The sequence below is a fragment of the Bombina bombina genome, chromosome 4 (genome assembly GCF_027579735.1).
Source record: "Bombina bombina isolate aBomBom1 chromosome 4, aBomBom1.pri, whole genome shotgun sequence".
NCBI lineage: Eukaryota > Metazoa > Chordata > Amphibia > Anura > Bombinatoridae > Bombina > Bombina bombina.
Genome location: NC_069502.1, coordinates 368,051,019 through 368,074,707, shown reverse-complemented (window position 1 = coordinate 368,074,707; position 23,689 = coordinate 368,051,019). Strand labels below are relative to the sequence as shown.

Sequence of the window (23,689 nt, the reverse complement as noted above, 5' to 3'; positions counted from 1 at the left end):
GCTCTAATATATCCTCTTCTCTCTCTTCCTATTCCTCTCCTCCCCCTCTCCTTCCTCTTCTCTTTTTTTAGGAGAGTCATCGATGGAGGAAATAGAAGAACCACCATTGGTAGTATGTCCAAAAACCAGAAGGGCAGTGCAAAAAGAGAACGAAGACAAAGAAGATGAAAAAATAAAAGGAGAAGCAAAGAACAAAAAGAAGAAGGGACATTAAGTCATAATTTTCATCTTTTGAACAATCCTGAAAACACAGATGTAGGACTGAATGTAGGACTGAATGTGATTAACATTTCTAAATATAATCTTACACAAGATGAGATCAAGGTATTATCCAAAGGTTTGGGGTTAGCACCCTCTAAAAAGTTTTCCAGTTTTAACACCTTACTAAATATAAATAAATTTGTGCGCAAGCTGTCTTTAAAAAGATTTTTTGCATTAACAAACAGAGAAACAAACCTTGCAGTTAAGGACCCTGTGAATTCCCATAGTCATATTATTACATCATATATATATCTGCAATAGTCTATATAGTGAAAATCTTAACACTGCTAACACTGAGACCTTACCTACACCTAAAAAACATAGGTCAGACTTTTATCCTATAAATTTTAGGGGCCCTTTAATCAATGCTTTTCAAAAAAAGTGTACAACAGGATATCTTTGAACTGGAAAAGAAAGTTGAAACAAATACTGCCCCCCTTAATCTGACATTCAAAGAACGAAAAGCTTTGACTAACTTAGAAAACCATACAGATATTGTAATACGGAATTCAGATAAGAGGGGCAGTATTGTAGTTATGGATAAAGACCAGTATTTTGGAGAAGACTACAGACAATTGTCAGACAACAAGGTATAAAAAAAGCTACAATATAATCCAACCAAAATAATTCAAGATAAATTGAGAAAGATTATTGAGGAAGGTGTAGGATTACATATCTTTAAAGAAACAGGATATTGATATATTGGTACCTCCAAATCCCATCTGCCCCATTTTTCATCATGTACCAAAAATTCATAAGCGCGTAGAGTGTCCCTCAGGCAGCCCTATTGTGGCTGGTATAGGCTCACTATTTGAGCCATTAGCTGAGTGGGTAGACTGTATTTTTCAGCCATATGCTAAATCTCAACTGTCCTATCTGAGGGATACCTCACATCTGTTGTTGACACTAGATCAGCTTGATTGGCAGCCGGGATACACTTGGGTCACTATGGATATTGTGTCTTTGTATACTTCAATTCCGCAAAATCTAGGTTAACAGGCGGTGGAATACTTCATGAAAAAAGAATCTCAATTACCCCCAGAACAGATAGAATATGTTTGTGGAATACTGAATTTTCTACTGTCACATAACTATTTTATGTTCAATAATGAGTTTTTTGTTCAAATTTGTGGAACAGCCATGGGAGCAAAATTTGCGCCCAGTTTTGCAAATAATTTTGTGTCTTGGTGGGAACAGCAATATGTGTACACCCCCATAATCCATGGCAGAATAATATAGAATTATTTGTGAGATATATAGATGACCTGCTCCTCATTGTTAAACACCCTGTGGATGATACACAGTTCAGAGATTTCTTGGTCTATTGTAATAACGAGTTGGGGCTAAGATTCACAGGATTGTACAGTGGAGATCAGGTTAACTATTTGGATTTGAATCTGAGTACTGGTGATAGTGAGATCATCACAAAAACTTATCGTAAACCAACTGCAGGAAATACGATTCTGCATGCAACTTCCCAGCATCCAGATCATCTTATCAAATCTATCCCTATATCTCAATTCTTAAGGCTCAGAAGAAATACAAAGAGTGATAATGTGTATAATCAACAATCATTAGAGCTTAGAAATAGATTGATTGAGCGGGGTACAGCATGTTAGAACCTGTAGAGAAAATATAAAAAAATTCTAAATCGGTGTTGGAAGATAAGTCATTGCAAAACATAAAGACACAAAAGAGTCACTCTAACTATGAGGAATCGATAGTATTTACCACAGAATTCAGCCAACAGTATTATGAGGTAGTTAATATACTAAAAAAGCATATACACATTTTGTCAGCTGATGATATCTTACAACCACATATAAAAAATTGCAAATTTGTTCCTAAAAAATCTAGGACTCTTGCACAAATGTTGTCATCCAGTCAGGTTACAAAAAAAGATCATAATAAATCAGGTACCTGGCTGAACAAAATAGGTCATTTTAAATGTGGCAGTAGAATCTGTTATGCATGTCCCAGCATATGTTTGAGAAAACAATTTACTAGTCAAGCAATATGTAGGACCTTTGATACTAACTTCTATGCCAATTGTAGCTCTCAGTTTGTTCTTTATTTATTGACATGCAATATTTGCCTCTGCCAATATGTTGGTAAAACTACTAGAATGGTCAGAACCAGGTTCAATGAACATGTGAGAGATGTCAAAAATTACAACAAAGATTCTGCTGTAGCAAACCATTTCAATGGTTTCCATTTCACACACATAGCAAAGTTGTAATTACAAATTATTGATGAAGCCAGACTCCCCCTAGGGGAGGGGACAAAGAAAAAATTATTGATAAAAAAGAACTATATTGGATTATTAAATTACAAACCTTAAGTCCATCTGGCATGAACAGAGAATGAGATACTAATTATTTTATTGATAATTAGCTGTATTTTGAGTTTATGTTACACTTAATAAACTTGCCATTGTCAATGCTTAAGAAAAGAAAGATCACACATTTAATTATTGTTTTCTGTGTTATTGGTTTTGAGATTCAACATGAATGTCTGTTTTGCTCATGTGTTTATTTGTCTTTTTCTCTTCTTTTTTTTCTATTTTTCTTTTTCTGCCATTTACAATTTTTAATATTTTTTCAACATTTGTTAATACAGTTAAACATATGGACACTTCGGAGCATTATGCATAGCATTTTGTAAAATATGAATTATCGCTGTCTAAGGGTATTTTGGGTCTACTCCGCTTGTGTAGTTAAATTAAGCCATATAAATGTATTAACTCAGTGTCCAGTAGTATGATCTTTGTTTTTAACTGTTCTGTTTATATGATGGTCACAAAGCGGTTAATTCTGGGGCTTCCATCGTATAAATTGACCAGGTTTCTACAGAGACCTTAGTCTATGAGTAAGCATCTGTAGGGGCGTGAAACGCGTCAGACTGTTTTGCATACTCTTGCCTGCCATGTCGGTTCAACTATAACTATTGAGGATTACAGTGTATCGATTTCATACCACGCTACAGAGTAGCGGTCACTCTTGGAGGAGTTGTTTCCAGTTCATGGTGCATGCTGCAAGCTGCGTGGGTCTCTGTATACTCCTACAAATGGCAGTTGGCCAAGGAAACTTGGAGATCACATCAAATTATACCGACTTGGGTGCCACTCTATTTCCCTATTATACAAAATTTGCTTAACCAAACAGGGTCAATTTTTTTTAGATATAATTCAGATTAGACAGCTAAAACATTTTTTGGATCTAAACCCAATCAATATAAAATCTGGCATCAGATGGATCAGAGAGGCACCTATTTCTAACACCTGGAAAGAATCGCTAATTAAATTAATAAATAATTATTATATTACTCCCCAAAGACTTTGTTAATGGAAAAAGGATGATAACGTAACATGCTCCAGATGCAATTCTTCCCAGGCAGACATTTTGCACTGTCTGTGGTACTGTCCAAAAATTTTCCATTTTATTTCCAAATAAAATGGCTTAAAATGATTCTATCTTACCCAATAACGATTCAATTTATGCTTACACTACAATTCCACAAATCTGACTTCTTTCAATACTTGGACTTAAGATAAATTTCCCCCAGCATGGTCTTTTCGCTGATTACCTGGGATGAGGGTCGAGGAGCAGGAGGCGGCTGAAAAGGGGTCCCAATGTATCTTCTTCCATTTTTTTTTCTCTCCCTTTCTTTTGTGTTTCATTTTATTTTTATTTTATTAGTTTGTGCATTTATGTATCTTCACATATACAGCTTAGAAATGAAGGACTGTCAAAAGTCTCTCTAGAATTTGATAGCATATAACCTTAAAGGGACACTGAACCCAATTTTTTTCTTCCGTGATTCAGATAGAGCATGACATTTTAAGCAACTTTCTAATTTACTCCTATTATCAAACTTTCTTCATTCTCTTGGTATCTTTATTTGAAAAGCAAGAATGTATGTTTAGATGCCGGCCCATTTTTGGTGAACAACTTGGGTTGTTCTTGCTGATTGGTGGATAAAATCATCCACCAATAAAAAACTGCTGTCCAGAGTACTGAACCAAAAAATGTAGATGCCTTCTTTTTCAAATAAAGATAGCAAGAGAACGAAGAAAAATTGATAATAGGAGTAAATTAGAAAGTTGCTTTAAATTGCATACTCTATCTGGATCATGGAAGAAATTTTTTTGTTTTAGTGTGCCTTTAACTTTTATTTTGCATCTATATGTGCCATTTATGTTATTTTCAGGTATGTCTGTGGTATAAATATGCGACAAAATGTAACAAAATATATTTATAAGTTATATACATGTTTTTGTTTTTTTCCTCATGGAGAACATTTACATATCTTAAAAGGGTTGATAGCATAAGTTGATAAGAAAATGCGAGGCCTTTCTGTCGATTGTATTAAGTCGTTCTAAGTGATTACAAAGATTCATCTATTTTTGCTCCTATTATACTTGTATCTCCAGTTCTTGATACGCTTTTGGCTTTTATGTACAGATGTATTCAGGGCCATCTTTAACACAGGGCAAAAGGGGCAGCTGCCCAGGGCCCAGTCTTTGTTGAGGGGGCCAAGAGTCTTAAAAAAAATAATATTTTTTTTGGTTCATGCCAGACTGCTGATGTCATGTGACATGGGGGGGACACACAGTCAGTCCTAATACTGTCACAGTCAAAAGTTATCTGCTTATATTTATTTGTAAGAAATTGTGACACTGTCATGTGACATGCCAAGCTTGTGCCATGTGCTGTTTTAGATGTGCACTGTGCCGCACTGAATGCTAAGCCCTCACTCGGCATCCAGCCAATCCCCTGCATCAGAAAAGGTCCTGCTGGGGTTACCACTGTTACCAGGTAACTGCTCTGCTGGTGGGTATTGTTTCTGGGTAGGGCTGACTGTAGGCGCATGCAGCAGAAAGCTGGAGCGGCAGGCACATGAGGATTTGAGCTTCTTTGCAGCTGCAGATACTGCTCTCTTCAGTCTTGAGGCTGTGTGACTCGTCTCACACTGTATCCATACAGCCTTGGGCAGTCTGCTGGTCCCCTTAGTACTGCTCTTTCTGATATGGCCCTAAGATTAACTAACTGAAGTTTGTTAGGGGAACAGTGCATTGTAGAAAGGTGTCAGTAGGAAGAATAAGTGAGTGCACACACGCCCCTCCCCCATACAGCATTGTCTAGTGAAGGGTAAGAGGGAACTTGTTCCTAGCAAAGAAGTGGCATGTGCTGCTGTCGCTGATGTATAGTGTCATGCTGATACTTCACACATTAAGGTAAGGTTTATTTTTATAGGTTTTTTTTTCTCTCTGTCTCAGATTTTACAGCTTCCCATAGTAGTTCTGCTGTTCCAGTCAGTAAACATATAATTGTCTGCACCTCCATGCTTCCTCCTCAGTCTTTACCTTCCTTTGCTCCTGTTGGCTGCCCTAAAAAATTTTTTAACCAGCTAACCTCGGACCAGAATCATATTCAAAAGCATATTAAATTAATCCACAGTGGAGGAATTTATATATTTATTTATTTACTTATTAGTACTGCTTAGGTACAGTTTCACATATTGCAATTTTTTTTAAAATGATTATCCCAGCAGTAGATAACCCACTGCTGGGCTAATAATAAAAAAATAAAAAAATTGATTTAGTTGTTTTTTGGGATGTTGGGGTGGAGAGCGAAATTGCATGGGGGGGCAAGAAAATGTTTGCCCAGGGCCCAGTTAAAGGGACAGTAAAGTCACAAAAAATTGTTCATGATTTAAATAGGGCATGTAATTTTAAACAACTTTCCAATTTATTTTTATTACTAATTTTGCTTTGTTTTCTTGGTATTCTTAGTTGAAAGCTAAATTTAGGAGGTTCATGTGCAAATTTCTTAGACCTTGAAGACCGTCTCTAATCGGAAAGCATTTTGACAGTTTTTCACCACTAGAGGGTGTTAGTTCATGTGTTTCATATAGATAACATTGAGCTCCGGCACGTGAAGCTCCTAAGAGCAAGCACTGATTGGCTAAAAATGCATGTCTGTCAAAAGAACTGAAATAAGGGGGCAGTTTGCAGAGGCATAGATACAAGGTAATCACAGAGGTAAAAAGTATATTATTATAACTGTGTTGGTTATGCAAAATTGGGGAATGGGTAATAAAGGGATTATCTACCTTTTTAAACAACAAACATTCTGGTGTTTACTGTCCCTTTAATATTAAAGATGGCCCTGGATGTATTTGTTCCATATGTTATAACAAATGTAATATCACAAACTTTAAACTCTAATAAAAGAGAAAGATTAAAAAAAAGAAAAGAAAATGAAATTCATTCAGAGAGGCTATAAAGAAATAGAAGTGGAACAAATCCTTAAAGAAACATGGGACTTGACACAGGAAGAACTTCTGGAGAAAAGAAAAGAAATAAAGGAGGACACAGAGGGTCGTTTTAACATGATTATATTCAACCCTACCAGCAGATTCACAAGAAGGATAATAGAAGACAATTGGTTCATAATTAATCAGGATCCCACTCTTCCATTACTCAATAAACCACCACCAAGAATAGTATACAATATAACATATGTTTGCTCTTCTCTGTATGTTAGCGTTTTAATTTGCACATTATTTCCTTAGTCTGTTGATTCGCAACAAATGTTAAACATTTAATACACAGTCTCCCTTCTATATGCCAGTGATTAGCAACACTGGGATAATAACAGTCCGGTTACTTTTCACGCAACAATTGTTGCAGCTTGAATCATATCCATGACAACCGCTCGGCACATATCATTTGAGTCACGTGCTAGTCGCGCCGCTGATGACGTCAGGTCTATCAGCGTCTAGTCTCACAGTGCTGTTTAAGAGCGGGTTAAACAAACCCTTGCTCACACTTTAAACATAAAGCTGAAACTTAAGGGTAAGCCATGATATCAGTCTTCTATGGATATATTTCATGCCTCAAACAACAATATTAATGCATACAGGGGGGCGCAATAATGAAGTATATTGATATACATGAAACATAGTTTTTAGTACAAAACGTATCAACCATTTACCTATGAATACAATATGTCCTTAAAAGTAGAAACATATATGTTCTAAGCCCAAGGGCTAATTTGGTAATGTTTGATAGTTTAACTTTTTAACCTTTTGAAAAAACTGCTTCTGATTATAAATAAATATTTGCACATATATCCTACTGAAATAGACAGTTACCTTGTAGGTGTGTTACTAAAATTAGGGGTACTAAAAATGATGAAAATGAAATTTATACCCTCAATTAGATACAGTCTTCACAAAGGTCCCTGCGAGGACCGAAACGTTGACTGATGTAATACTATGATGGATGTTTTACAACAATAAAGCTCTAAATATTTAAAGTTATTAAGACCAGTGAGTGCCTCTTCTTTCACTGAGTTTATATATATATATATATATATATATATATGTGTGTGTGTGTGTGTCTATATATGTATTTATATGTGTATATATGTCTGTAAATACATAAATACACATATGTACACACATAGACATATATATGTTTGTGTGTGTGTGTCTATATATGTATTTATATGTGTATATATGTCTGTAAATACATAAATACACATATGTACACACATAGACATATAATCTGTATATATATATATATATATATATATATATATATATGAGTCTGATGAGGGGGTGTAAGCCCCGAAACATTGCTCTGCCTGCATTTAGCCAGAACTCTGAGGACCTGGTAATCGTTTTAACGTAAATCGCGATTGCGCTCAAGCGATCGCTTTTACTTACAACTTTTAATAAGAGTTGTAAGCCAGACGATCATAAACACCTGCGATAAACCCCATATCGCTCCCACATAACTGTTAGTGCTCCACTCGTAATCTGTCCCATAATTTTTAAAAATACATTTGAAAAACAATTCTTAGTCTAATCTATGTTTTGAATACATCATTTTATCTAGCAGTTATTTGATGTTAATGTCCCTTTAAACGCAGGCCTATTCTCTCATTTACTTGCTGCACATTTTTAGTAGCACAGAGTTTATGAACTATTTTCATCCCTGCGACAATCCAGCATGTTTTGTGCAAGACGTTGTGATTAACATAAAAAGACAAACTTTTAGGGCATAAAACAACAAAAATCAATTTATTGTAGTTTACAAATTATAAGATAAGACATAGTAAAAGCATTAAAGGGATATAATAGTATTTGTTCTGCATTTTAAAATGTATTACATATTTTTTCTGTTTATTTGCAAATGCATAGTCTTCTTCTGAATAAACTAGCATTTTCTTGTTAGGTTTGTAGAGGAGTGTGGGAGATGGTCGTGTCAGCAAATAAGTATTAGTAGGAAGCTCGTAATAAGCTTTTAGCTTCAATGTTAAACTGAACAGCTTTAATGTAAAACCGAAGAGCTGTTAAAGTATTTTTTTCCTGTGTCTAAAAGAAGGTATTTAAACTGTGTAACTGTTTTTGTTGTTTGTAAAATATGTTTCTGTACAGCGATAAAAGCACTTGATTTTTATTCTTGTAGGGGGTGTCACTGTCAATCAATGGGGCTGTGGGATTTTTCTATATCAGCTAGTGAGTGTCTTTAAACGCACACACAAAGCTGTATAAGGAAAAACAGAACCATACAAATATACCTGCATAGAATAAAAACAAATTCATACTAATATACAGTATATACTCTGTTAATTTGGCCTAATATACAGTATATACTCTGTTAATTTGGCCTAATATACAGTATATACTCTGTTAATTTGGCCTGTTCCTGTGTTCCCAGGAGGAATACATTTTTTTCTAACTACTCTAACTGCAAACAGCAAAGTGAAAATTAAACAACTTTCTAATTACTTTACTAATTGCTTTGTCCTCTTAGTATCTTTTAATAAAGAGTAATTCTACGTAGGCTCATGTACACGTCTCTTTAGCACTCTATGGCAGCAGTGTTTTGCAACATTGTATAACAAAGCTACAAATAATGCTGCTAAAGTGTACTAAAGACACGTGCACACTCCTGAGCTATTATTAGCCTACCTAGATGTACTCTTAAATAAAGGATGCCAAGAAAACAAAGCAAATTTAAAATAGTAGCAAATTGGAAAGTTGTTTAAAATTGCATGGCCTAATATACAGTATATACTCTGTTAATTTGGCCTAATATACAGTATATACTCTGTTAATTTGGCCTTATATACATAGTATACTCTGTTAATTTGGCCTAATATACAGTATATACTCTGTTAATTTGGCCTAATATACAGTATATACTCTGTTAATTTGGCCTTATATACATAGTATACTCTGTTAATTTGGCCTAATATACAGTATATACTCTGTTAATTTGGCTTTATATACAGTGTATACTCTGTTAATTTGACCTAATATACAGTATATACTCTGTTAATTTGGCTTTATATACAGTGTATACTCTGTTAATTTGGCTTTATATACAGTGTATACTCTGTTAATTTGGCCTAATATACAGTATATACTCTGTTAATTTGGCCTAATATACAGTATATACTCTGTTAATTTGACCTAATATACAGTATATACTCTGTTAATTTGGCCTAATATACAGTATATACTCTGTTAATTTGGCCTAATATACAGTATATACTCTGTTAATTTGGCCTAATATACAGTATATACTCTGTTAATTTGACCTAATATACAGTATATACTCTGTTAATTTGGCCTAATATACAGTATATACTCTGTTAATTTGACCTAATATACAGTATATACTCTGTTAATTTGGCCTAATATACAGTATATACTCTGTTAATTTGGCTTTATATACAGTGTATACTCTGTTAATTTGGCTTTATATACAGTGTATACTCTGTTAATTTGGCCTAATATACAGTATATACTCTGTTAATTTGGCCTAATATACAGTATATACTCTGTTAATTTGGCCTAATATACAGTATATTCTCTGTTAATTTGGCCTAATATACAGTATATACTCTGTTAATTTGACCTAATATACAGTATATACTCTGTTAATTTGACCTAATATACAGTATATACTCTGTTAATTTGGCCTAATATACAGTATATACTCTGTTAATTTGACCTAATATACAGTATATACTCTGTTAATTTGGCCTGTTCCTGTGTTCCCAGGAGGAATACATTTTTTTCTAACTACTCTAACTGCAAACAGCAAAGTGAAAATTAAACAACTTTCTAATTACTTTACTAATTGCTTTGTCCTCTTAGTATCTTTTAATAAAGAGTAATTCTACGTAGGCTCATGTACACGTCTCTTTAGCACTCTATGGCCTAGATTTGGAGTTCGGCGGTAAAAGGGCTGTTAACGCTCCGCGGGCTTTTTTCTGGCCGCACCATAAATTTAACTCTGGTATCGAGAGTTCAAACAAATGCTGCGTTAGGCTCCAAAAAAGGAGCGTAGAGCATTTTTACCGCAAATGCAACTCTCGATACCAGAGTTGCTTACGGACGCGGCCGGCATCAAAAACGTGCTCGTGCACGATTCTCCCATAGGAAACAATGGGGCTGTTTGAGCTGAAAAAAAACCTAACACCTGCAAAAAAGCAGCGTTCAGCTCCTAACGCAGCCCCATTGTTTCCTATGGGGAAACACTTCCTACGTCTGCACCTAACACTCTAACATGTACCCCGAGTCTAAACACCCCTAGCCTTACACTTATTAACCCCTAATCTGCCGCCCACGCTATCGCTGACCCCTGCATATTTTTTTAAACCCCTAATCTGCCGCTCCGTAAACCGCCGCAACCTACGTTATCCCTATGTACCCCTAATCTGCTGCCCTAACATCGCCGACCCCTATATTATATTTATTAACCCCTAATCTGCCCCCCTCAACGTCGCCGACACCTGCCTACACTTATTAACCCCTAATCTGCCGAGCGGACCTGAGCGCTACTATAATAAAGTTATTAACCCCTAATCCGCCTCACTAACCCTATCATAAATAGTATTAACCCCTAATCTGCCCTCCCTAACATCGCCGACACCTAACTTCAATTATTAACCCCTAATCTGCCGACCGGAGCTCACCGCTATTCTAATAAATGTATTAACCCCTAAAGCTAAGTCTAACCCTAACACTAACACCCCCCTAAGTTAAATATAATTTTTATCTAACGAAATAAATTAACTCTTATTAAATAAATTATTCCTATTTAAAGCTAAATACTTACCTGTAAAATACATCCTAATATAGCTACAATATAAATTATAATTATATTATAGCTATTTTAGGATTAATATTTATTTTACAGGTAACTTTGTAATTATTTTAACCAGGTACAATAGCTATTAAATAGTTAAGAACTATTTAATAGTTACCTAGTTAAAATAATAACAAAATTACCTGTAAAATAAGTCCTAACCTAAGATATAATTAAACCTAACACTACCCTATCAATAAATTAATTAAATAAACTACCTACAATTACCTAAATTAACCTAACACTACACTATCAATAAATTAATTAAATACAATTCCTACAAATAAATACAATTAAATAAACTAGCTAAAGTACAAAAAATAAAAAAGATCTAAGTTACAGAAAATAAAAAAATATTTACAAACATAATAAAAATATTACAACAATTTTAAACTAATTACACCTACTCTAAGCCCCCTAATAAAATAACAAAGCCCCCCAAAATAAAAAATTCCCTACCCTATTCTAAATTAAAAAAGTTACAAGCTCTTTTACCTTACCAGCCCTGAACAGGGCCCTTTGCGGGGCATGCCCCAAGGATTTCAGCTCTTTTGCCTGTAAAAAAAAACATACCATACCCCCCCCCAACATTACAACCCACCACCCACATACCCCTAATCTAACCCAAACCCCCCTTAAATAAACCTAACACTAAGCCCCTGAAGATCTTCCTACCTTGTCTTCACCATCCAGGTTCACCGATCCGTCCTGAAGAGCTCCTCCGATGTCCTGATCCAAGCCCAAGCGGGGGCTGAAGAGGTCCATGATCCGGTCAAAGTCTTCATCCAAGCGGGGCAGAAGAGGATCTTCCATCCGATTGAAGTCATCATCCAGGCGGCATCTTCGATCTTCTTCCATCCGGAGCGAAGCGGCAGGATCCTGAAGACATCCAGCGCGGAACATCCATCCGGACCGACGACTGAACGACGAATGACTGTTCCTTTAAGGGACGTCATCCAAGATGGCGTCCCTCGAATTCCGATTGGCTGATAGGATTCTATCAGCCAATCGGAATTAAGGTAGGAATTTTCTGATTGGCTGATGGAATCAGCCAATCAGAATCTAGTTCAATCCGATTGGCCGATCCAATCAGCCAATCAGATTGAGCTCGCATTCTATTGGCTGATCGGAACAGCCAATAGAATGCGAGCTCAATCTGATTGGCTGATTGGATCAGCCAATCGGATTGAACTTGATTCTGATTGGCTGATTCCATCAGCCAATCAGAAAATTCCTACCTTAATTCCGATTGGCTGATAGAATCCTATCAGCCAATCGGAATTCGAGGGACGCCATCTTGGATGACGTCCCTTAAAGGAACAGTCATTCGTCGTTCAGTCGTCGGTCCGGATGGATGTTCCGCGCTGGATGTCTTCAGGATCCTGCCGCTTCGCTCCGGATGGAAGAAGATCGAAGATGCCGCCTGGATGATGACTTCAATCGGATGGAAGATCCTCTTCTGCCCCGCTTGGATGAAGACTTTGACCGGATCATGGACCTCTTCAGCCCCCGCTTGGGCTTGGATCAGGACATCGGAGGAGCTCTTCAGGACGGATCGGTGAACCTGGATGGTGAAGACAAGGTAGGAAGATCTTCAGGGGCTTAGTGTTAGGTTTATTTAAGGGGGGTTTGGGTTAGATTAGGGGTATGTGGGTGGTGGGTTGTAATGTTGGGGGGGGGTATGGTATGTTTTTTTTTACAGGCAAAAGAGCTGAAATCCTTGGGGCATGCCCCGCAAAGGGCCCTGTTCAGGGCTGGTAAGGTAAAAGAGCTTGTAACTTTTTTAATTTAGAATAGGGTAGGGAATTTTTTATTTTGGGGGGCTTTGTTATTTTATTAGGGGGCTTAGAGTAGGTGTAATTAGTTTAAAATTGTTGTAATATTTTTATTATGTTTGTAAATATTTTTTTATTTTCTGTAACTTAGATCTTTTTTATTTTTTGTACTTTAGCTAGTTTATTTAATTGTATTTATTTGTAGGAATTGTGTTTAATTAATTTATTGATAGTGTAGTGTTAGGTTAATTGTAGGTAATTGTAGGTAGTTTATTTAATTATTTTATTGATAGGGTAGTGTTAGGTTTAATTATATCTTAGGTTAGGATTTATTTTACAGGTAAATTTGTTATTATTTTAACTAGGTAACTATTAAATAGTTCTTAACTATTTAATAGCTATTGTACCTGGTTAAAATAATTACAAAGTTACCTGTAAAATAAATATTAATCCTAAAATAGCTATAATATAATTATAATTTATATTGTAGCTATATTAGGATTTATTTTACAGGTAAGTATTTAGCTTTAAATAGGAATAATTTATTTAATAAGAGTTAATTTATTTCGTTAGATAAAAATTATATTTAACTTAGGGGGGTGTTAGTGTTAGGGTTAGACTTAGCTTTAGGGGTTAATACATTTATTAGAATAGCGGTGAGCTCCGGTCGGCAGATTAGGGGTTAATAATTGAAGTTAGGTGTCGGCGATGTTAGGGAGGGCAGATTAGGGGTTAATACTATTTATGATAGGGTTAGTGAGGCGGATTAGGGGTTAATAAGTGTAGGCAGGTGTCGGCGACGTTGAGGGGGGCAGATTAGGGGTTAATAAATATAATATAGGGGTCGGCGGTGTTAGGGGTAGCAGATTAGGGGTACATAGGGATAACGTAGGTGGCGGCGATTTGCGGTCGGAAGATTAGGGGTTAATTATTTTAAGTAGCTTGCGGCGACGTTGTGGGGGGCAAGTTAGGGGTTAAGAAATATAATATAGGGGTCGGCGGGGTTAGGGGCAGCAGATTAGGGGTACATAAGTATAACGTAGGTGGCGGTCGGCAGATTAGGGGTTAAAAATTTTAATCGAGTGGCGGCGATGTGGGGGGAGCTCGGTTTAGGGGTACATAGGTAGTTTATGGGTGTTAGTGTACTTTAGGGTACAGTAGTTAAGAGCTTTATAAACCGGCGTTAGCCAGAAAGCTCTTAACTCCTGCTATTTTCAGGCGGCTGGAATCTTGTCGTTAGAGCTCTAACGCTCACTGCAGAAACGACTCTAAATACCAGCGTTAGAAAGATCCCATTGAAAAGATAGGCTACGCAAATGGCGTAGGGGGATCTGCGGTATGGAAAAGTCGCGGCTGAAAAGTGAGCGTTAGACCCTTTAATCACTGACTCCAAATACCAGCGGGCGCCCAAAACCAGCGTTAGGAGCCTCTAACGCTGGTTTTGACGGCTACCGCCGAACTCTAAATCTAGGCCTTAGGCAGCAGTGTTTTGCAACATTGTATAACAAAGCTACAAATAATGCTGCTAAAGTGTACTAAAGACACGTGCACACTCCTGAGCTATTATTAGCCTACCTAGATGTACTCTTAAATAAAGGATGCCAAGAAAACAAAGCAAATTTAAAATAGTAGCAAATTGGAAAGTTGTTTAAAATTGCATGGCCTAATATACAGTATATACTCTGTTAATTTGGCCTAATATACAGTATATACTCTGTTAATTTGGCCTTATATACATAGTATACTCTGTTAATTTGGCCTAATATACAGTATATACTCTGTTAATTTGGCCTAATATACAGTATATACTCTGTTAATTTGGCTTTATATACAGTGTATACTCTGTTAATTTGGCCTAATATACAGTATATACTCTGTTAATTTGGCCTAATATACAGTATATACTCTGTTAATTTGGCCTAATATACAGTATATACTCTGTTAATTTGGCCTAATATACAGTATATACTCTGTTAATTTGGCCTAATATACAGTATATACTCTGTTAATTTGGCCTAATATACAGTATATACTCTGTTAATTTGACCTAATATACAGTATATACTCTGTTAATTTGGCCTAATATACAGTATATACTCTGTTAATTTGGCTTTATATACAGTGTATACTCTGTTAATTTGGCTTTATATACAGTGTATACTCTGTTAATTTGGCCTAATATACAGTATATACTCTGTTAATTTGGCCTAATATACAGTATATACTCTGTTAATTTGGCTTTATATACAGTGTATACTCTGTTAATTTGGCTTTATATACAGTATATACTCTGTTAATTTGTCTTTATATACAGTGTATACTCTGTTAATTTGGCCTAATATACAGTATATACTCTGTTAATTTGGCTTTATATACAGTATATACTCTGTTAATTTGGCTTTATATACAGTATATACTCTGTTAATTTGGCCTAATATACAGTATATACTCTGTTAATTTGGCTTTATATACAGTATATACTCTGTTAATTTGGCTTAATATACAGTGTATACTCTGTTAATTTGGCCTAATATACAGTATATACTCTGTTAATTTGGCTTTATATACAGTGTATACTCTGTTAATTTGGCCTAATATACAGTATATTCTCTGTTAATTTGGCCTAATATACAGTATATACTCTGTTAATTTGACCTAATATACAGTATATACTCTGTTAATTTGGCCTAATATACAGTATATACTCTGTTAATTTGACCTAATATACAGTATATACTCTGTTAATTTGACCTAATATACAGTATATACTCTGTTAATTTGACCTAATATACAGTATATACTCTGTTAATTTGGCCTAATATACAGTATATACTCTGTTAATTTGACCTAATATACAGTATATACTCTGTTAATTTGGCCTAATATACAGTATATACTCTGTTAATTTGACCTAATATACAGTATATACTCTGTTAATTTGGCCTAATATACAGTATATACTCTGTTAATTTGACCTAATATACAGTATATACTCTGTTAATTTGACCTAATATACAGTATATACTCTGTTAATTTGGCCTAATATACAGTATATACTCTGTTAATTTGGCCTAATATACAGTATATACTCTGTTAATTTGGCCTAATATACAGTATATACTCTGTTAATTTGGCCTAATATACAGTATATACTCTGTTAATTTGACCTAATATACAGTATATACTCTGTTAATTTGGCCTAATATACAGTATATACTCTGTTAATTTGACCTAATATACAGTATATACTCTGTTAATTTGGCCTAATATACAGTATATACTGTTAATTTGGCCTAATATACAGTATATACTCTGTTAATTTGACCTAATATACAGTATATACTCTGTTAATTTGGCCTAATATACAGTATATACTCTGTTAATTTGACCTAATATACAGTATATACTCTGTTAATTTGGCCTAATATACAGTATATACTCTGTTAATTTGGCCTAATATACAGTATATACTCTGTTAATTTGGCCTGTTCCTGTGTTCCCAGGAGGAATACATTTTTTTCTAACTACTCTAACTGCAAACAGCAAAGTGAAAATTAAACAACTTTCTAATTACTTTACTAATTGCTTTGTCCTCTTAGTATCTTTTAATAAAGAGTAATTCTACGTAGGCTCATGTACACGTCTCTTTAGCACTCTATGGCAGCAGTGTTTTGCAACATTGTATAACAAAGCTACAAATAATGCTGCTAAAGTGTACTAAAGACACGTGCACACTCCTGAGCTATTATTAGCCTACCTAGATGTACTCTTAAATAAAGGATGCCAAGAAAACAAAGCAAATTTAAAATAGTAGCAAATTGGAAAGTTGTTTAAAATTGCATGGTCTATCTAAATCATGAAAGTTTCATTTTGACTTTACTGTCCCTTTAATATTTAAAACATTAATATGCAACACATTTATGATTTAAAGCGTTCATATAAGCAGAAATAAAGGAATTCGACAAATTTGCTTTGATCTATGAACTTGATGTATGTATGTATGTATATATATATATATATATATATATATATATATATATATATATATATATATATATATATATATATATATATATATATATATATATATATATATATATAGTTAGTTAGTTATTCAATACATTTTTCCTGTTTTCAAGATTTTATTTAAAATCCAGTTTTACCTAACACATATGCAGCACCTTTTTTGAAATATTAGAGGAGCAAATAAATAAAATAAACCGACATCAGCTACAGGAACAATTACATTGGAATATATGAAACATTTAATGCAGTTTATCTGGTTCATATCCCTGTGATACACTTGGGTATTGTACAAAAAAGTATTTGCCAGATTTCACCATGGCACAATTTGCTTATGATATGTCTCTATGGCACTTTATCTGCTACCTCTGTGACACTTTATCAGAGTGATATACTTTACCCAGCTATTAGCATTTCCCAACTTCAGTCCTCAAATGTCCCAAAACAGAGCTGACTCTAAGGGTTTCCCTACCTGAGTGTAGGTGAGTCAGACGCTATGTGAGGACCAGCCCAGGCAGTGAAATACCCACAACACAATCTAGGCATTTTTTGCAATTGTTAAATAAGAGAGACCCTATATAATATTGCTTAATATTTTTTTTCTTCTCTATATGTTTTGCGCACCATTTTAAACACAAAAGCTATTTAGCTTGATTTAAAAAAAAAAAAACCCACAAATAATAAAAAAAACTTTAAACCCAAACTGGCATGCACAGTATAGTGTGTCCGTTATCAGAGAGAGACTTGCCTGGCAATGTTAGGATGTCAGCCAGCGGCTTGCAGTGATACAGCCCTATGGCGATAACGCAATCTGCCCACAATCCTCTGGATCCCAACTCGTCCAGCTTCCTGCAAGTGTTGATGCTGTAGTCACAGGTCAGCACCCAGTCATTAGTGGCAGTAGCTATAACCACTCCAATCCAGCCGATAAAACTAGATATGAACCCAAAGAACTGCAAGCATGTGCCAGCCATCACAAGAGGTGCCCGGTATTCTATGTACGCCCAGCCTGTGCAGCTGTTGGACAGTGTGCTTGGTGGCGACTAGTGTCTTCTGCAGCTGTGAATCTGAAAATAAACTTTCACTAATACTTAGTACTGGGCTCCCGCCCTCCTCTTTCACCACCCACAGAGAGATCCCCAAACTACCCTTGGCCAATAACAAAGTAATGGGGGGGCAGCATAGGATGAGGGGGCCTTGATTCAACCAACGGTAATGATAAAAGGGATGGCCCTGGGAGGGTTGCAGATTGTGATTTCCCATTTGTTTCCATGAAGTATAAACTGGACACTGCACACAGCAAGGTCAGCTTTATTCTATTAAATGACTAAATAATTTGTACAGAATAGATGGTGCGATCTAATTACTTCCGCACATTGAACTTTGCAACAGTTAAAAAAAAAATCCACGTCGAAATAAATTTGTTAAATCTTAGGATAAAACTTACACAACACGCCGTTTGCAAAATAATGTGCTGCTTGTTTAAATAAGTATTAGAACCTGGCTGCATATCAGTTTAACTTGAAATAAGTACCATCCGTTAGCCAGCATTCCCAGTTAATAAGTGTGCAAAGAGAGACAACTAGTGGCCAATGTCAGAAATGCATCTGTCTTTACAATTGCACAACTGTATGCTGTATAGTCATTGTTAGCCTTTTAAAGGAACATGAAACTGTGCTCCTTTGGTAAAAACAAATGTGTTATATCAATGTAAACATGAAAAGAAACAGATTGTGTAAGCAAAACAGAAACCAACTTACTTGTTTTTTTTTTAGCAAAGTGAGCACTTGGAATGATATATATAAAGGGACTGTTGCTGTCCAGAAACGTCACTATTTTGCATTAAACTTTTGTCACAGGTAAGTTCAGTGAGTGCTTCTTTGCTAAAATGTGTTCTAAAATGCAAATAGAGGTCTATATATATATTTTTTTAACACAACACATATTACCTTTCTGATTACAGTACTGTACTATCTTTATGAGGGTACTATGTATACAAATTTATTAAAAATTATATAGAACTACATTTAAGGGACAAAAAAATATTTTTTTCTTTCACAAGACAGACTGAAAATACAATTTTAATCAACTTTCTAATTTACTTCTATTATCCTTTTTTGTTCACAATGTATCTTTTGTTGAAAAGCATAGGCGTAAGCTCAGGTGTGTGCACGTGTGTGGAGCACTATATGTTATCCATTTGCAAGAACACTAGATGGCAGCACTTTTTCCTGCCATGTATTGCTCTAGACACAACCTAGGTATCTCTTCAACAAATAATATGTGATCAAAGCAAATTTGATAATAGAAGTAAATTGAAAACTTTTTAAAAATTGTATTCTCTGTATGAATTACAAAAATAAATGTATTGGTTTCATATCTCTTTTAGGTTCCATGTGTAAGCTGTATTGTGACATGCCCCAAGGCAGAACATGCAGTGATCTGAGATGTCATCGCAGAAAATGCAGCATGTCTGCAGAAAGAACAGGATACATTCAGGAATTATTAGCGATTTAACTTTTCAGCGCTGCTCCACATTAGGCTATTCTCTGGCTGCACTGAAGGTGTAAGTTTTCCTTATCACAGTTCATCCAGAGCAAAGTGCTGTTTTAAGTGAACAGTGAAATATGCAGTAGCGCTGCAAAGCAGTAGTGCATTGATTGACAAAGTTCTGCCTCTGGGGTGACATGTAAATATAGCCTAAGTGACAAAAGATTTTGCTTACACTTGGTTCCATCCCCTCTCTAAAATGTCCCATTTTAAAGATCTAAACTGCTCCAAAATCCAAACCTTTTCCAGTCCCAAGCAGTTTTAATAAAACATTTTCTACATGTATATCCAGTATGAAATAAAACAGTAAAATAACCTTAAATAAGTTACACACACATATATATAAATAAATAACTTGCACTCACTGGTCTTTTCGAAAAGTATTTTACTGTGACAAAAGTGTAACGTTTCGGGGACAATGTATCCCCTTCCTCAGACCACAAAACAGAATTGATACAAGTAGCTGGGATGTGCACTCTCACTTGTTAAATGACTGCCAGGGTGCTAGTGAGATTAATAACAGAAAATAAAGGCACTCACTGGTCTTTTAAAAAGTCTTTTGTCTGAGGAAGGCGATACATTGTCCCCGAAACGTTACACTTTTGTCACAGTAAAAGACTTTTCGAAAAGACCAGTGAGTGCAAGTTATTTATTTATATATATGTGTGTGTAACTTATTTAAGGTTATTTTACTGTTTTATTTATCTAGTATGAAATACTAGTATGAAATAAAACAGTAAAATAACCTTACATAAGTTACATATATATATATAGATATATATATACACACATACATACATATTCGTATGCAAAAGTTCAGGCACCCCTGACAATTTCCATGATTTTCATTTATAAATAATTGAGTGTTTGGATCAGCAATTTTATTTTGTTCTATCAAATAACTGAAGGACACAGTAATATTTCAGTAGTGAAGTGAGGTTTATTTTGATTAACAGAAAATGTGCAATATGCATCAAAACAAAATTAGACAGGTGCATACATTTGGGCACCCTTGTCATTTTGTTGATTTGAATACCTGTAACTACCTAGCACTGATTAATTGGAACACACAATTGGTTTGGTGACCCCATTAAGCCTTGAACTTCATAGACAGGTGCATCCAATCATGTGAAAAGATATTTAAGGTGGCCAATTGCAAGTTTTTTTCTTTGACTCTCCTCTGAAGAGTGGCAACATGTGGGCCTCAAAACAACTTTCAAATGACCTGAAAACAAAGATTGTTCAACATTATGGTTTAGGGGAAGGCTACAAAAAGCTATCGCAGAGATTTAAGCTGTCAGTGTCCACTGTGAGGAACATAGTGAGTAAATGGAAGACCACAGGCACAGTTCTTGTTAAAGGGACATTAAACACTTTGAGATGGTAATATAAAATGATAAATTGTATATAATAAAACAACTCTGCAATATATTTTCATTATTTATTTTGTCCACTTTGCCTGTAATTTCATTCTGAAATTGTGAGCTTTTCAGTTCCTGTTACAAATGGAAGTGCAGAACACTGTTAAATCCAGCACAACCATTGGCTGCACACTCTAGTGCCCTATTTATAACTGACCCTAATTGGCCACAGCAGAGAAGGTAACACAAGTTACAACATGGCAGCTCCCAGTGTTTTATAGACACTAAAACTTTACACTTATTTTGTCACTTTTTAAACAACTAATGAAACTTTAAAAAATACATCTACATGTTAGTCATGGGCTAATCTTTTCTTTGAATGCATCATTCTATCTAGCATGTATTTAGTGTTTAATGTCCCTTTAAGGCCAGAAGTAAAATATCGGAGAGGCAAAAGCAGAGGATGGTGAGAACGGTCAAAAACAGCCCACAGACCACCTCCAAAGACCTACAAAATCATTTTGCTGCAGATGGTGTCACTGTGCATCGTTCAACAATTCAGCGTATGGGAGAGTGATGCGGAAGAAGCCTTTTCTGCACACACGCCACAAACAGAGTCACTTGAGGTATGCAAACGCACATTTGGACAAGACAGCTTAATTTTGGAAGAAGGTGTTGTCGACTGATGAAACAAAGATTGAGTTATTTGGTCATAACAAAGGGCGTGTCAGGGTTTTTTCCCTGCTTTGTTTCCAATGTGCTGCTGGCAGCCATTTTACTCACCTTTCTTGCTGAAACTGGTTCAGAGTGTGTGATGCTGCTCATTTCCTGCACGCCCTCTTATGGTCAGACTGTTGTACATCATTCGTGTGAGACAGGTTGCAGTCTCAGAATTGTGATGTCATCACTTATTATTTAACCCCTTAATGACAACTGACGTACCAGGTACGTCATGCATTAACAAGCAGTTAATGACAATGGACGTACCTGGTACGTCAGTTGTCTAACAGAGTGCTGGAAGTGATCACAATCACTTCCAGCAGCTCTGAGGGTATTGCAGTGATGCCTCGATATGGAGGCATCCTGCAATACCCCTTTACAAGCCTCCGATGCAGAGAGCGCCACTCTGTGGCCCTCTCTGCACCGGTAGTGATGGTGCCGATGGTGCCTTTGTCCGGTGGGAGGAGGGAGCGTGTGCACGCGCGTGCACGCGTGCACGTGCACACATTAGCCACACTGACACCAATGAAGGAAGGGGGAAAAAAAAAAGTTAAAAAAAAAGTTACAATTTTTTTTTTTTTTTACATATAAAAGGATCTGGGAGGGGGTGGGGGTATTGTGGGGGGGCTGCTACACTACAGAAATAATTAAAAATACAAATAAAAGTTATAAATAAAATTTAAATAGTTTGGTTTGTGGGGACAAACTGGGTACTGGCAGACAGCTGCCAGTACCCAAGATGGCGGTATTTAGGTAGGGGAGAGGGTTAGAGAGCTGTAGGGGGGGATCAGGGAGGTTGGTGCTAAGGCAGGGGTCCATCACAACTAAAATATTTTATAATTTTTATTTAAAAAAAAACAAAAAACTTTTATTTAGTACTGGCAGACTTTCTGCCAGTACTTAAGATGGCGGTAACAATTGTGGGGTGGGGGAGGGAAGAGAGCTGTTTGGGAGGGATCAGGGAGTGGGATGTGTCAGGTGGGAGGCTGATCTCTAAAATTAACCCTGCAAGCTCCCTACAAGCTACCTAATTTAACCCCTTCACTGCTGGGCATAATTCACGTGTGGTGCGCAGCAGCATTTCGCGGCCTTCTAATTACCAAAAAGCAACGCCAAAGCCATATAAGTCTGCTATTTCTGAACAAAGGGGATCCCAGAGAAGCTTTTACAACAATTTCTGCCATAATATCACAAGCTGTTTGTAAATAATTTCAGTGAGAAACCTAAAATTGTGAAAAATGTAAAGTTTTTTTTTTATTTGCTCGCATTTGGCGGTGAAATGGTGGCATAAAATATACCAAAATGGGCCTAGATCAATACTTGGGGTTGTCTACTACACTACACTAAAGCTAAAATTAACCCTACAAGCTCCCTAATTAACCCCTTCACTCCTGGGCATAAAACATGTGTGGTGCGCAGCAGCATTTAGCGGCCTTCTAATTACCAAAAAGCAAACACAAAGCCATATGAGTCTGTTATTTCTGAAAAAGGGGATCCCAGAGAAGCATTTACAACCATTTGTGCCATAATTGCAGAAGCTGTTTGTAAATAATTTCAGTGGGAAACCTAAAGTTTTTGACAAAATTTGTGAAAAAGTGAACTTTTTTTTTTTTATCGCATTTGGTGGTGAAATGGTGGCATGAAATATACCAAAATGGGCCTAGATCAATACTTTGGGATGTCTTCTAAAACAAAATATATACATGTCAAGGGATATTCAGGTATTCCTGACAGATATCAGGGTTCCAAAGTAACTAGCGCCCATTTTGAAAAAAAGTGGTTTGGAAATAGCAAAGTGCTACTTGTATTTATTGCCCCATAAATTG

At 35.8% G+C, this 23,689-nt stretch overlaps 1 protein-coding gene across 1 annotated transcript in view; it reads right to left on the bottom strand.

Moving 5' to 3' along the window:
* Positions 1-18,273, bottom strand: part of CLDN11 (claudin 11) — a 51,851-nt gene extending 33,578 nt beyond the window's left edge. Inside the window, exon 1 of the mRNA XM_053709032.1 lies at positions 17,981-18,273. Coding sequence (XP_053565007.1) covers positions 17,981-18,206 — 226 coding nt within the window. The 5' untranslated portion in view covers positions 18,207-18,273. The remainder of the gene's footprint in view (positions 1-17,980) is intronic.
* Positions 18,274-23,689: the final 5,416 nt, after the last annotated feature.